Source organism: Perognathus longimembris, chromosome 6 (assembly GCF_023159225.1).
Source record: "Perognathus longimembris pacificus isolate PPM17 chromosome 6, ASM2315922v1, whole genome shotgun sequence".
Taxonomy (NCBI): domain Eukaryota; kingdom Metazoa; phylum Chordata; class Mammalia; order Rodentia; family Heteromyidae; genus Perognathus; species Perognathus longimembris.
The window spans coordinates 85,814,770-85,827,005 of NC_063166.1; the positions used below are offsets into that span (position 1 = coordinate 85,814,770).

At 49.2% G+C, this 12,236-nt stretch overlaps 2 protein-coding genes across 2 annotated transcripts in view; one reads left to right on the top strand and one right to left on the bottom strand.

The window, feature by feature from the left end:
* The window catches only part of Dido1 (death inducer-obliterator 1), a 42,084-nt gene extending 38,868 nt beyond the window's left edge, over positions 1-3,216 (bottom strand). The window contains exon 1 of the mRNA XM_048349707.1: positions 3,160-3,216. The gene's annotated coding sequence lies outside the window, so the exon portion shown is untranslated. The remainder of the gene's footprint in view (positions 1-3,159) is intronic.
* Positions 3,217-3,451: 235 nt separating this feature from the next.
* Positions 3,452-11,733, top strand: Gid8 (GID complex subunit 8 homolog). The gene is made up of 5 exons (XM_048349711.1): positions 3,452-3,579; positions 6,857-7,000; positions 8,512-8,708; positions 9,166-9,363; positions 10,784-11,733. Exons 2-5 carry the CDS (start codon positions 6,883-6,885, stop codon positions 10,955-10,957), a joined length of 687 nt encoding a protein of 228 aa, XP_048205668.1. The 5' UTR covers positions 3,452-3,579; positions 6,857-6,882; the 3' UTR covers positions 10,958-11,733.
* The last annotated feature ends 503 nt before the right edge of the window (positions 11,734-12,236 follow it).

Here is a 12,236-nt window from a genome sequence, read left to right on the forward strand (position 1 = left end):
GTGGTGCTGTGGCTCAAGTGGTGGAGTGCTAGCCTTGAGCAAAAAGCCAGGGACAGTGCTCAGGCCCTGAGTCTAAGCCCCAGGACTGGCAAAAGTAAATAAAAATAAAATCCCTAACATGTATACACATGTACAAGGGTATATTTATAAAAAAGTGAACTTCCAAGTCTAAGTACTGCATCATGAAATCCTGACCAGCTACTTCTGAAGGGAGCAGCTGAACTCCACACAAAGCTGTGCTAAGTAGGTGGACCAAGTAAATGCTACTCCAAATGGTGTGTTTGGATGTCCTGCAAGACTGCAGGACGGCTTCGCTTTTCCATTTGTTTCCAGCAACACAATGCTGGATCCAAGTCAAAAGTTTAAAAAGAAATCAGAAACGACAAAAATTACCCTTACCCAACTGACAGAACTTATAACCAGTGCCTAAGAGTAAGGAAAGGCAACCAGATCAAACAATCCATACTGAAGATATATTTTGCGGGGTCTTGGTTTGTAATTCACACATAGTATCAGCATACATGCAGCAGTACCAAGTATAGTGGTGTACACCTGCAATATCAACTGCTAGAGAAATGGAGGCAGGAGGAACTAGACTTTGAGGCCAGCCTCCAAATCTACAAGATCCTACCTCAAAAACAAAATAAAAACAAAAAACAAGGCAAAACTGCCTTGGGTTCAAGCCCCAATAATGCATGCATGTGCACCCATGCAAGCACACTGGGTGCAGATGAGTAACAGTTCTTCCTTAATCCTTTTAACATCTTTGCTACGAAAAAGCTAAGACTAGAAATTTGGATGGAGGTATTCACTAACCTAGTTGTGCTAATGATTTTGAGCAGCAACAGATATCCTCAGTACTTTGGCCAGTGTTCTTTGTGACTGCTGCCTGGTCCTGGCTGTCTTTCTCTACCCCTGATGACCACTACAGAGCATTTCTCATTCCCACCATGCCACTCAAATGTCTTGCAATCACCCACAACTCAAATGGCAGTTTAGTGACTGTCCTCTGCTGCTACTGTAGACACAGTGAATCACGGCTTCTGGAAACTACGTATGAGGCTTTGGGGAGAGCTCTTTGGCCACTTCTAGGCTGCTTGAATCCATGGGACACGTCTTTCTGGGTGACATGTTGCAGTTCTCCTTGACTCATTCAGCCCATTCTTCATCTTTGTCTCTCCGATTTCATCAACTCTCAGTCTCACCCCTGATTTCCCTTTGATATCTAGATGTGTCCTTCAGGCACCTTAAATTCAACCTAAGTCACACTCATTCATCACCTCCCCATATACCTACAATGAGGCCGAGAACAGCACCCAGGGCCTAGAGCTCACTAGGTAAGTGCTCTACCTCAGAACTACCACCTCAGCCCTCCCACCTTCTTCATAAGGATCACACACCCCTCAGTAGGCACCACCTCTTGGCTGGCCAGAATACACGTTTCATCATGGACTGCTCTTTCTTAGCTCTCACAAACTGTCAATCAACAGGGCTGTCCATTACCTTCCTAAGGGAAGTTCTTGTTTCTACTTCTATTGCTGGTTTTGGCTCAAGTCCTCAGTACCATTCCCTCATCTACTCTGAGCTACTTACGTACTATTACCAAGTATGTCCTACCCTGGGGTAAGCCTTACCCTTTTTGGAGGGAATCTCCACATTTGATCAGACATCAGTGACATGCATGGAGTGCTAAGAGCCATTAAGGGACAGTGTGCACAAAGGAGAGACACTAGGTCTGGCTTTGTTTTGGGAAGATTTCCCAGGGAAGCCCCAATTCTGCTGCTCAACAGAGGGAAGCATCTTACATAGGGCTCAGTTCATCAGAGTCAGAGATGAGTGGTCAGTGTAATTTTGGGGGGGGGGGGTGTGCCAGCACTGGAGCTTGAACTCAGGGCCTGAGCTCTGTCCCTTAGCTTTTTCAAGCTCAAGGCGAGTAGCCTACCACTTGAGCTACAGCTCCATTTCTGGCTTTCTGGTGGTCAATTGAACGTAAGAGTCTCATAGACCTTCCTGCTTGGGCTGGCCAGGAACTGAGATCCTTAAGGGCTCAGCCTCCTGAATAGCTAGGATTAGAGGTGTTGTGGAAAACCACCTAAGTTCTGGATGGCCAGAGTAGAGAGCAGGAAGGTGGGATTTTTAGCTGGACTCACTTGGGGTACGCCATCACACTGAGTGCCTGAAAGTTTGAAAACAACAGAGACCAGGACGGAAGGCTTTGGAGAGATCACTCCGCCTGCTGTGGCTTTCAGAGGGGAGCAGGCAGGGCTTCTGGGAGAAGCACATGGACACTGCCAATCCACCGAGGATGCTCTCAGGCTAAGCGTCAGGAAAACACTCAACCAGGGGTACCTTCCATGGAAAGGTGAGGGAGGCGCAGGGGCCACGGCACAGGCTGGCTGCTGGGAACAGGGGCTGCTAACCCATCACCCACAGAAGGCCCCGCTGAAGCCCCTTCGTCCACAGGCTGCTGGCGTCCATTGGGTCGCCGCCCCTACTGCACACTTTTGAGTAGACATCCTACAACTTCCGACCACACGGCATCTGCATTCCAAACACATCTGCATCCGAACTTGGGACGTGCGGATTTAGCCCCTTCAACTGCTGGGAAACGTCTAGGGACGCGTCATTAACTATCCCATCTGTTGGCCGAACCGGACTGACTGTCGGTGAGGTGAAGTTCGACCTGGCTTTCCAATGACCCAGCTCACTTTAAGGCAGCCGCACAAAACCACCTCACCCACCTTCTAGGCACTTCCGGGGGCCTCCCTGCCTCCCTTAAACTGACAACGACACCTCGAAAAGCTTTCTTCCCCAGGTGCCTCTAGCGAGCCAAGAACTACGCAGACATCCATTTGCCACCCGCAGCCGGCCCGCCCCGCCCCTCGGGCCCGGCCCTCGGGTCCCCTCGGCGCCCGGAGCGGGTCGGGGCGCCCCAGATGCAGCCCTGGCCTCAGGGGGGAACACGCTCGGCGACGTCCTCGGCGCTACCCCGAGGAGCCACCTTCTACCCGCACGAGCGGAGCTGCGGCCCGCGCGGGGCCGGGGCCGCGAGCCCGCAGGCCGCCAGCCCGAGGACCCCGCCCCGGCGCCGGCACGCCGGCCCGCCCGCCCCGCCCGCGCCTCCCGGCCTCCCACGAACGACGGGACCGGAGCCGGGACCTTAGCTTCGGGCTCAGTCTACAGGTAGCCGTCCCGGAGCCACAACTCCGCACTTCGACGCGCCCGCGGCAGCCATCTTCCTCGGGGGCGACCGCTACCTTTTGACCCGGGCGCCAACCCGTAGACCCGGGGAGCCGCGGAGGGATAGTGCGCAGGAGCGGAAGTTGCGCCTCGCTTCCGAAGCCGCGCGTCCCGCCCCCGCGCGGGGGCGCTCCATTGGCTGCCGGCCCGCGGTCTCGCGAGAAGCTGTGAGGCCGGCCGCCGGCGCCCGTCACGCTCCGCTCCCGCCCCGCCCCGCCCCGCCTTCGCCGCGGCCTCGGCGCTCGCTTCCTTTCCCGCCGCTGCTGCCCTCCCCGGTCCCGGGAGCGGCCGCGGAGCCGCCGCCTCGGCCGTGTCGCACGGTAAGATGGCCGCGGCGGGCCCTGGCGGTCGGGGGCGAGCGTCTCCTGGGGGCTGGGCGGGCGGGCCGGGCCCGGAGTCGGGGCCCCGAGGCCGGGGCCGCGGCGTCAGTTCCCCGCCGAGCGCCCGCGCCGCCGGGCGCCGGGCTCGGCCGCCGCACCGCGCCGTCTGGTGTCCCGCCGCCCGGCGCGGGCGCTCGGCGCGGGCGCGCGCTGGCCGACGGGACGGGGATGGCCGCCGGAAGCGCCGACGCCGACCGGGTCGCCGAGCTGCGGGGAAGCGGAGAGCCCGCCGCTGGGGCCGGCGTCCCCTCGCGGCCGAGGGTCCCGGCGGCGCGGCGCTGCCTGCGCGAGCCGCGGGGCGGAGCCGGGGCGCCGGCGGGGGGGGGGGGTCCGCTTGCCTGCCCCGGGTGCCTGGGAGCTGGGTCGGTGCGGTGCGCGGCCGGCCAGTGGCTGCGGAAGAGCTGTCAGCCGCGGTGGCGGCGCCGCCGCCTCGGCCGTGCGGGTTTCTGCTGCGGGCCCCGCCGGGCCGGCCCCGGTGAACGCGCCCCTGTCACCCGCCCTCGGTGGTCTGTGACGTGCACCACACGTGTGCACGTGCAGGTACTTAAACGCACGTACGCGTTTTGTGTTTTCCTAATTAGTGTTTGTGGAGCCCAGGGCCTGTAATCCGGGCTGCCTGTGTGGTAGGCACCCAGACCTGCCCTGCTCCTCAAACCTGTTCCACTCCCGGTCCTCCCTCCTGTTTGTGGCCTCGTCCTCTGAGTCCTCACACTTACAACTTCTGGCCTCTGATTGTCCTCCACTTTCTTCTACTTACTTTGGACAGCTTCCTTTTTTATTAGCAAATAGTTCTACAAAAGGCTTCGTTGTGATCGTCCGCACATGTTTACAGTGTATCCTGAGAATATTCACCTCTCTCCCTCTCCCTTCTTAAAACAATTTCAACAGGTTTTATTGTTCTGTTCTCACACTTATAAAATAATTTTGACCATACTCATTCTCGTTTCCCTGTCTTCAGTTCCTGCCTTACATTTGTTTGTCTTACATGTTCAGTCCAGCAGGCAGCTGCCATTGACTCCGAGCTTCCTGACCCAGTCCAGCTTCTGATCTCCTGTCTTCTCTCTTTGGAGTGTCTCCTTGTTGATCTTGCTGCTCAGTTCTCCCCACGCATTTGTCCATTGTGAGCCCAGAAGCCAGAACCACTTTAATTCTTTTAGATATATTGAAGCTATCTCATACTTTGCTATCTACAAAGTGATAAACTTAAGGTATGTCAGTGACAAACTATGAAAACACAGTGTACAATATTATTACCTCATCACTCACCCTCAAGAAACTAGGTGGTGCTCCCAAAGCTGGCACAGCTGTCATGTGGCTCTGCCCTACCGCCTCTCCTTCCACAGGTTCCACCACCTGAGTGTCAGGTTTCATGCTTTCACTTAAAAATGCAAAACAAAGCCCAGAACTGATAGCTCATGCTTGTGTCCTAGCAATGGCTGGGGTTAGCTGTTCAAAGCCAGCCAGGGCAAGAAAGCCCATGAGACTCTTATCTCCAGTTAACCACCAGAAAACCAGAAGTGGAGATGAGACTCAAAGTGGTGGACAGCACCCAGGCTCTGAGTTCAAGCCCCACTACTGACACACACACACACACACACACACACACATCTCAAAATAAAAAGTCTTGCCTCATATTTATTGCTAGAACACATGTAGTTTATGTTGCTTTTTTTTTTTCAAAATTTATGCCGGATTTGGGGCTCTACTTTAACTTGGGTTTTTCATTGGTTGGTTAGTTGCCATTAGCATAGTTTCATGAGAGTTTTCCATGTGATTCTCTATGATTTCATTTAACTGCTTCATTAAATTTTGTGTGTAATACATGATTATAGCCCTTCTCAAATCCAAGCATCTCTGAAACCAAAAGTAGTTGTTGTTTTCAACCTATTTGGTGGCAAAATCTGACTTAATAAAGTTTGATGGTTTTCTTTGCACTTAATGTGAATGCATACTTTTCATTGAAGAAGCAGCCTAGCTGCTGGGATGCTTCCCAGAATCCTATATGAGGTGTCATAAACGGGAGGTAATTTGTACCATGTCGTCTGTGCATAATCTGTCAAGTTCCAAATTCCAGAACACACCTGCCTGAGGGGTTTTAGACATGGGTTATTTATACTCCAGGTCCTTTGTGCATACTCCTGTTGGATGAACAATTGCCATTTTGAACAGTGATTCTGTGAACAGTTGTCTTGATGCACGAGTTTTTTTCTCTGGTTTAGATATAGCAGGAATAGATTTGCTAGTTGTAAGTTTTATAAGGAATGTGCATTTATTTCCTCCATATTGCTCTGTTGACACTCGAGTAAAAATTTTCAAGAGAACTCCATGCTTTGGTTAACACTTGGCCTCATCACTTCCAATTTTTTGTAGTCTACTCTGTGTGTGTGTGTGTGCACGCACATTTGTGTACATGCATGGGCCAGTATTGGGGCTTGAAGTCGGCCTAGATGCTGTTCTTGAGCTTTTTTCTTCAAGGCTCCTCCTTGCCCTACCACTTGAGCCACCATTCCACTTTCAGCTTTTTCTGAGTAGCTTATTGGAGATAAGAATCTCATCCTGCCTGCGCTGGCTTTAAACTAAATCCTCAGATCTCAGTCTCTTGAGTAGCTAGGATGACAGGCGTGAGCTATGGGTATCCAGCATTGTACTCTCCTTTTAAATACATGTATTATGTAGCACATATGTTTTTAGTTTCTAACTCTCCAGTGGCTGTGTTTTGTACTTTGGGGGGAACCTGACCACATCCCTCAACTTGTAAGGCCTTCCTAGACCTGATGACACCTGACCTCTTAATTCTGAGATAGTTGTCGCATTCATGCTATTTTCTAAATGTGTCATTTTTTTCTTGTTTCTTAAACACACATTTGGGTCTCAGACCCTTTGTACTTACTATGATCAATATTCAAAGTGTCTTCCTGGCTGGACACTGATGTTCAAGCCTGTAATCTTAGCTACTCAGGAGGCTGAGATCTGAGAATCACACCTCAGAGCCTACCCAGGCAGGAAAGTCCATGTGACTAATTAACCACCAAAAAGCTGAAGTGGAACTATGGCTCAAAGTGGTAGAACTCTAGCCTTGAACACACAAAAAAGCTGAGAGACAGGGCCCTGATTTCAAGGCCCACAACCAACCAAAAAGAAGAACAAAGTACATTACTGCTCTTTACTTCTTACTACATTGCTATGTATTTTCTGAAATGATCACAATGGGCATAGATTTCACCAATTACTCAAGTATTTTCTCCTGTAGAAATAAATCAGAATGAGTTATGCAGAAAAATCCGATGAAATAACGAAAGATGAGTGGATGGAAAAGCTCAATAACTTACATGTTCAACGAGCAGACATGAATCGTCTCATCATGAACTATCTGGTTACAGGTAATGACTGGCTCTAAGAACATGACCACTTGAATACAGTTCTCCCTTTTTGTTCAAATAAAGTTTGAGCCCTGAACCTTGATGGTTATGTTGTGTTCAGACATTATAAAACCACAATGATAAACAAATGCTAGGGCATAGATTGAGGGAAAGTATATCTAGAATATTATGTAATAATATTACCAATGCTAAATGGCCATTTAAAACCCCATAGTGCTAAATTGCCATCAGTAAAAATTATAATGTTGGGCTAGGAATATGACCTAGTGGCAAGAGTGTTTGCCTCATACATAAAGCCCTAGGTTTGATTCCCCAGCACCACATATATAGAAAATGGCCAGAAGTGACGCTGTGGCTCAAGTGGCAGAGTGCTAGCCTTGAGCAAAAAGAAGCCAGGGACAGTGCTTAGGCCCTGAGTTCAATCAAGACCCAGGACTGGCAAAAAAAAAAAATTATAATGTTAACGGTTGCCTTTTGTGGAGATAGGATCATTATTCTAGGACTGGAACCTAAGGAAAGCCTCTTTTTGGGGCCTTGGTGGGTTTTGTTATGTTTTGCTAGTACTAGGAATAGAATCCAGTGCTTTGAGCCTGCTGTGCAAGCACTCTGTGACTGAACTTTACCCCAGCCTTGACTTTTTTCCTGAAACAGGAGCTTTTTTGTAGAGCCCACACTGGCCTCAAACATGAGATGTTTTCACTTTATACTTCATAGTGTTAGGATTGACAGTTTTACATCAAAATCATTGAGACTTTTCTGACTTGAAGGGGGTGATATTTGAGTCCCAGGCTAACCTGGGCTAATATCAAGACTTGTCTCAAAAAACAAAACAATTTTGTTTTAAAAAGTGTTCTGAAGTAGATTTTAATCAGTGTCTTTGGCCAGTCTGGTGAATTGTACTGGCCTGTTTCTACAAGTCCTGTGCCCGACTTGAAATAAAAGGGGTATACAGGGATATGCAAGAAGGAGTGTGCATTTACATCCTCTTCCTATTGCAAAGAAGATGGTCGGTGCTGGCTGGGGTGAGGAAATCCTAGTGAAGAAATCCCAGAAACAAAATGAGAAGCTGTCTTCCGACTAATCTTCCGATTAATCCCCCCAACTTCCAACTCCTAACGTTTTTTAGAAAGCTGACATTATCCGCCTATGGTTGGCTTTTATGTTGGAAAGAACTCCAGGCTCTGGCTAAGAGAGGGAGCCACTAGGACACTGCAGTATGGAAGTCCAACGGCCCCTGGAGACACCACACTGTATAATCCCAGCCTCAGCAGTCTAAGCTCTGGGCTGATAAGTTTGGGCTTTGTAATAGGGCAAAAAGGAATGAAATATGGTCCTTTCATTTCTGTTTCTAGGGTTTAACCTATAAACCACAGAGATGGTAGTATGAAGCCCCTAAAACGGGCTCTTGTTGAGAATTACTTAATTGAAGTTTTTGTGCTTTCTAAAGTAGAAAGCCTTCGATAATACCCACTGCGTTTCAAAGCAGTGAAAGAAGATGGCTTTCTTTTCAGAGGGTTTCAAGGAAGCAGCAGAGAAGTTTCGAATGGAGTCTGGGATTGAACCAAGTGTGGATTTAGAAACCCTTGATGAGCGAATTAAGATTCGGGAGATGATTCTGAAGGGTCAGATTCAGGAGGCCATCGCCCTGATCAACAGCCTCCACCCCGAGCTCTTGGACACAAACCGGTATCTTTACTTCCATCTGCAGGTGCGTCTTAGGAGTCTGGTTGGATGCCCAGTAAACCGAGTTTGCTTGTAATGATTCAGAAATAAGTGGGCTCCTTCTCTAGGTTAATTAATAAAATGTTGGTTTGGTTTATATGAGAATGAAGTTTGAGTTAACTGCTATTTTATGTATTTCAAAAGCTGCTTTTTGCATTTAAGACGCAAATTTAGTAACTCAGATGTGCTTCAAACAAAATAGGATCTCCTTTGATTCCTTTTATCTCTCTTTGTCTCTGTGATGCAGGGGATCAACCCTCCCCCTTGCATGCTTGCTATTAAGCAAGTACTCTACTACTAAGCTATACTCCTAGATCTATTACTTTTGATGGAACCAAATGCTCAGTATTGTTCTTGTAGGTGTCAGTCGCTATCGTTACCCATGTTAAGTGTTACCACCAAGTGTGTGTTGGCTAAATGTGTCTGTCTTCTCCAATGACCAGCAACAGCACTTGATTGAGCTGATCCGCCAGCGTGAGACCGAGGCAGCGCTGGAGTTCGCCCAGACGCAGCTGGCCGAGCAGGGTGAGGAGAGCAGAGAGTGCCTCACGGAGATGGAACGCACGCTGGCCCTGCTGGCCTTTGACAGCCCCGAAGAGTCCCCCTTCGGAGACCTCCTTCACATGATGCAGAGGCAAAAGGTGGGGGCCGATAAAAAGGAGGAGTTCTTTCTCATCTTTCCTCATGCTCAGAGAGGGACTTCCGAAAAGATGACGTGTGTGCGGCATTTGTGGTGTGGGAAGAGACAGATGACCATGGGCATACAGACTCTAGTGTGAAAGTGTGACTCCCTTCCTTCCTTCCTCCCTCCCTCCCTCCCTCCCTTTCTCTCTCTCTCTCTGCCTCTTGTGTAGCTAGGATTACAGGCATAAACCACCAGTGCCCAGCCTAAGACATGATTTTTTTAATTGCTGCAATCCATTTGTAACAGCTATTTTTGTACTAGCTGTTTAAAGTTTTCATTTAGAAGGTCTAATGTCTGGGCTTACTCATGACAGTTTTGTTGGCTGGCTGTGTAATATATATGGGCCATACTCTATTTGTCACTGTATATGGGAACTTTCCCTTTTTTGTGTGCCCATACTAGGGTTTGAACTCAGGACCTGGGTGCTGTCCCTTAGCTTTTTTTTTTCCCCCCTAAGGCTAGAACTCTACCACTCTACCACTTGAGCCACAAATCCCCTTCTAGCATTTTTTAGTGGTTAATTGGAAATAAGAGTCTCAGACTGCTTCAGCTGGTGCAACTCCTTTCTAATTTATACTTTTTCTTTTGTGATACATGGAGCAGAAGAGTTATGACTGACAGTATCCAAACCCCTTTGCAAGCTTTTCTTGCCTTAGCTTTCTTCCTGTTTTATTTATAAGTTCTTAGGTGTCTTAGAAACAGTGTCCTAAGTAGTTTTAATTTAAAATCCATATTTCCAGCTGGGTGCCAGTGGCTCATGATTGTAATCCTAGCTGTTTAGGAGACTGAGATTTGAGGATCCCCATTCAAAGCCAGCTCAGGCAAACACATCCAAGACACTCTTATCTCCAGTTAACTACTAAAAAGCCAGAAGTGGATGAATGGCTCAAGTGGTAGAGTGCCATCCTTGAGTGGAAAAATCAAGAGTTGGGAGCCTCTGAATTCAAGCCTTAGTACTGGCACAAAAGAAAACACATGGGTTTCTTCAACTTTCCTCCTTCCTTCATTGCTGACTCCCCTTCTCCTGGGCCCCTGTCCTCTCAACACCGCATTTGAAAGACCACTTGTCCTCAGAGGTCCACTGAGATGTTTCCTTGCAGTTTGTGTAGGGGATGCTCACATTGCCCACTGTGGTGGTCTTTATTCTCATAGTTCCTGCAGTGCTGTCTTCAGGGGGTGGCTGACCGTCTAGACGGTGGCAGCTGCTCTGGGCAAGGATTGTTGACTGTTTTCAGAGTGGTTACAGTTAGACTTAAATGTTCAGGTAAACGAGCAGCGAGCTTCTCCCATAAAAAGAGCATCATATACACTTCAACTTACAGATGGAATTTGCTGGTAGGTTACATGTGTGGTCGTCTTTATCATTTGTTTTCCAGGTGTGGAGTGAAGTTAACCAAGCTGTTCTAGATTATGAAAACCGTGAGTCCACACCTAAACTGGCAAAATTACTGAAACTGCTACTTTGGGCTCAGAATGAGTTGGACCAGAAGAAAGTAAAGTATCCCAAAATGACAGACCTCAGCAAAGGTGTGATTGAGGAACCCAAATAGAGCCTGTGCGTGGATCCCAGCAGTCACCGGGCATAGGACTCGCCTCCCTCGGGCCGCAACTGACAGATACTCACTGCAGTAGAGAACCTTTCTCCCCTTGTACTTCATTTTGTTTTTGACCCAGCGTCTTTTCAAAAGGGAAAAACAGCCCTTTTAAATGCTGGCAAACCCACGGCAAAAGACACCGGCTCTTTGGAAGTCTGATGCCGTCTGTGCACTCTGACACTCCCTGAGGAGTTGGACATGCTGCCCTTTACTGTCGTAGTGCTCCTGGTGTTTCTGGCTCCTGATGTTTCACTTGCCATGGAATGCTGCATTGTTGGGGAATATCACTTAGACTTAAGGCCTCCCACCCAAAGCATATGAGAAGCACTGGTCATTCTTTTGCTTTCTGCTAGCTTGTAGACAGACTATGTCTTCTTACATTTCTCTTAAGACTTGTCAAGCCTTCATCCTCAAGTAATTCCTTACCCTCATGTTTTTGTTTTGTGTTTTTTTCTCTTTTTTTCCTCCCCATAGGAAAGAATATAAATTTGTAAATCCTAATTCAAAGACAACTTGTGTGTGCAGGTACTGAGTTTGGTTTGTTGGTGCCTTGTGGTTTGGATTGTATGGCTTTGGGGGTGATGTGTGTGTGAGGTGCAGGCTGTGTGGTTTTGATTTTTAAATATATATTTTGGTGCTGTATGTGATGAGAGACTGTTCATAGCAGACCAGTGGGCCATCTCTTACAGGTAATTTTATTGAAAATAAAGGTTTGTCTTTGATTCTAAGAACGTCCTGTGAAAAGTCCTCATCATCCCGAGCAGCCCTTGTGTGGGGTGTGCTTTCCTGTGCTGACACAGGGACGGCAGCTGCAGGGTGACGTAGGCCGGTCTGTGCACCGGGAGCACGCTGCAGGAGGGCAGGACGGCCCGGGGTTGGTGGGGACAGGGCCTGAGGCCGTCACCCAAGGCCTCTCCGGCCTTTCTGATCTGCAGTTGGGCTTGGCAGAGTAGTTTCTCCTCTCTCCTACTGTCATCGATGCTGCAGATGGCCTGCTTTTATCAGTGATCGGTTCCTCACTTGGTGGAAGGAAAGCAGGCCTGAGGTGTGGCGTGACACCAGGCCACAGCCCGAGCGATGAGTTGTGTACACATGTAGATCCGGGTAGAGGCGTGTGTGTGCGTGGGGGGGGGGGGCTTGCTGGAGCAGGGCCCCCTCAGTGAGTGGTGGGGATGGGAATGGTGCCGATGCCATCCTTAGTGGGAGCGCAACCCCCCCCCTCCTCCCCTCCCTG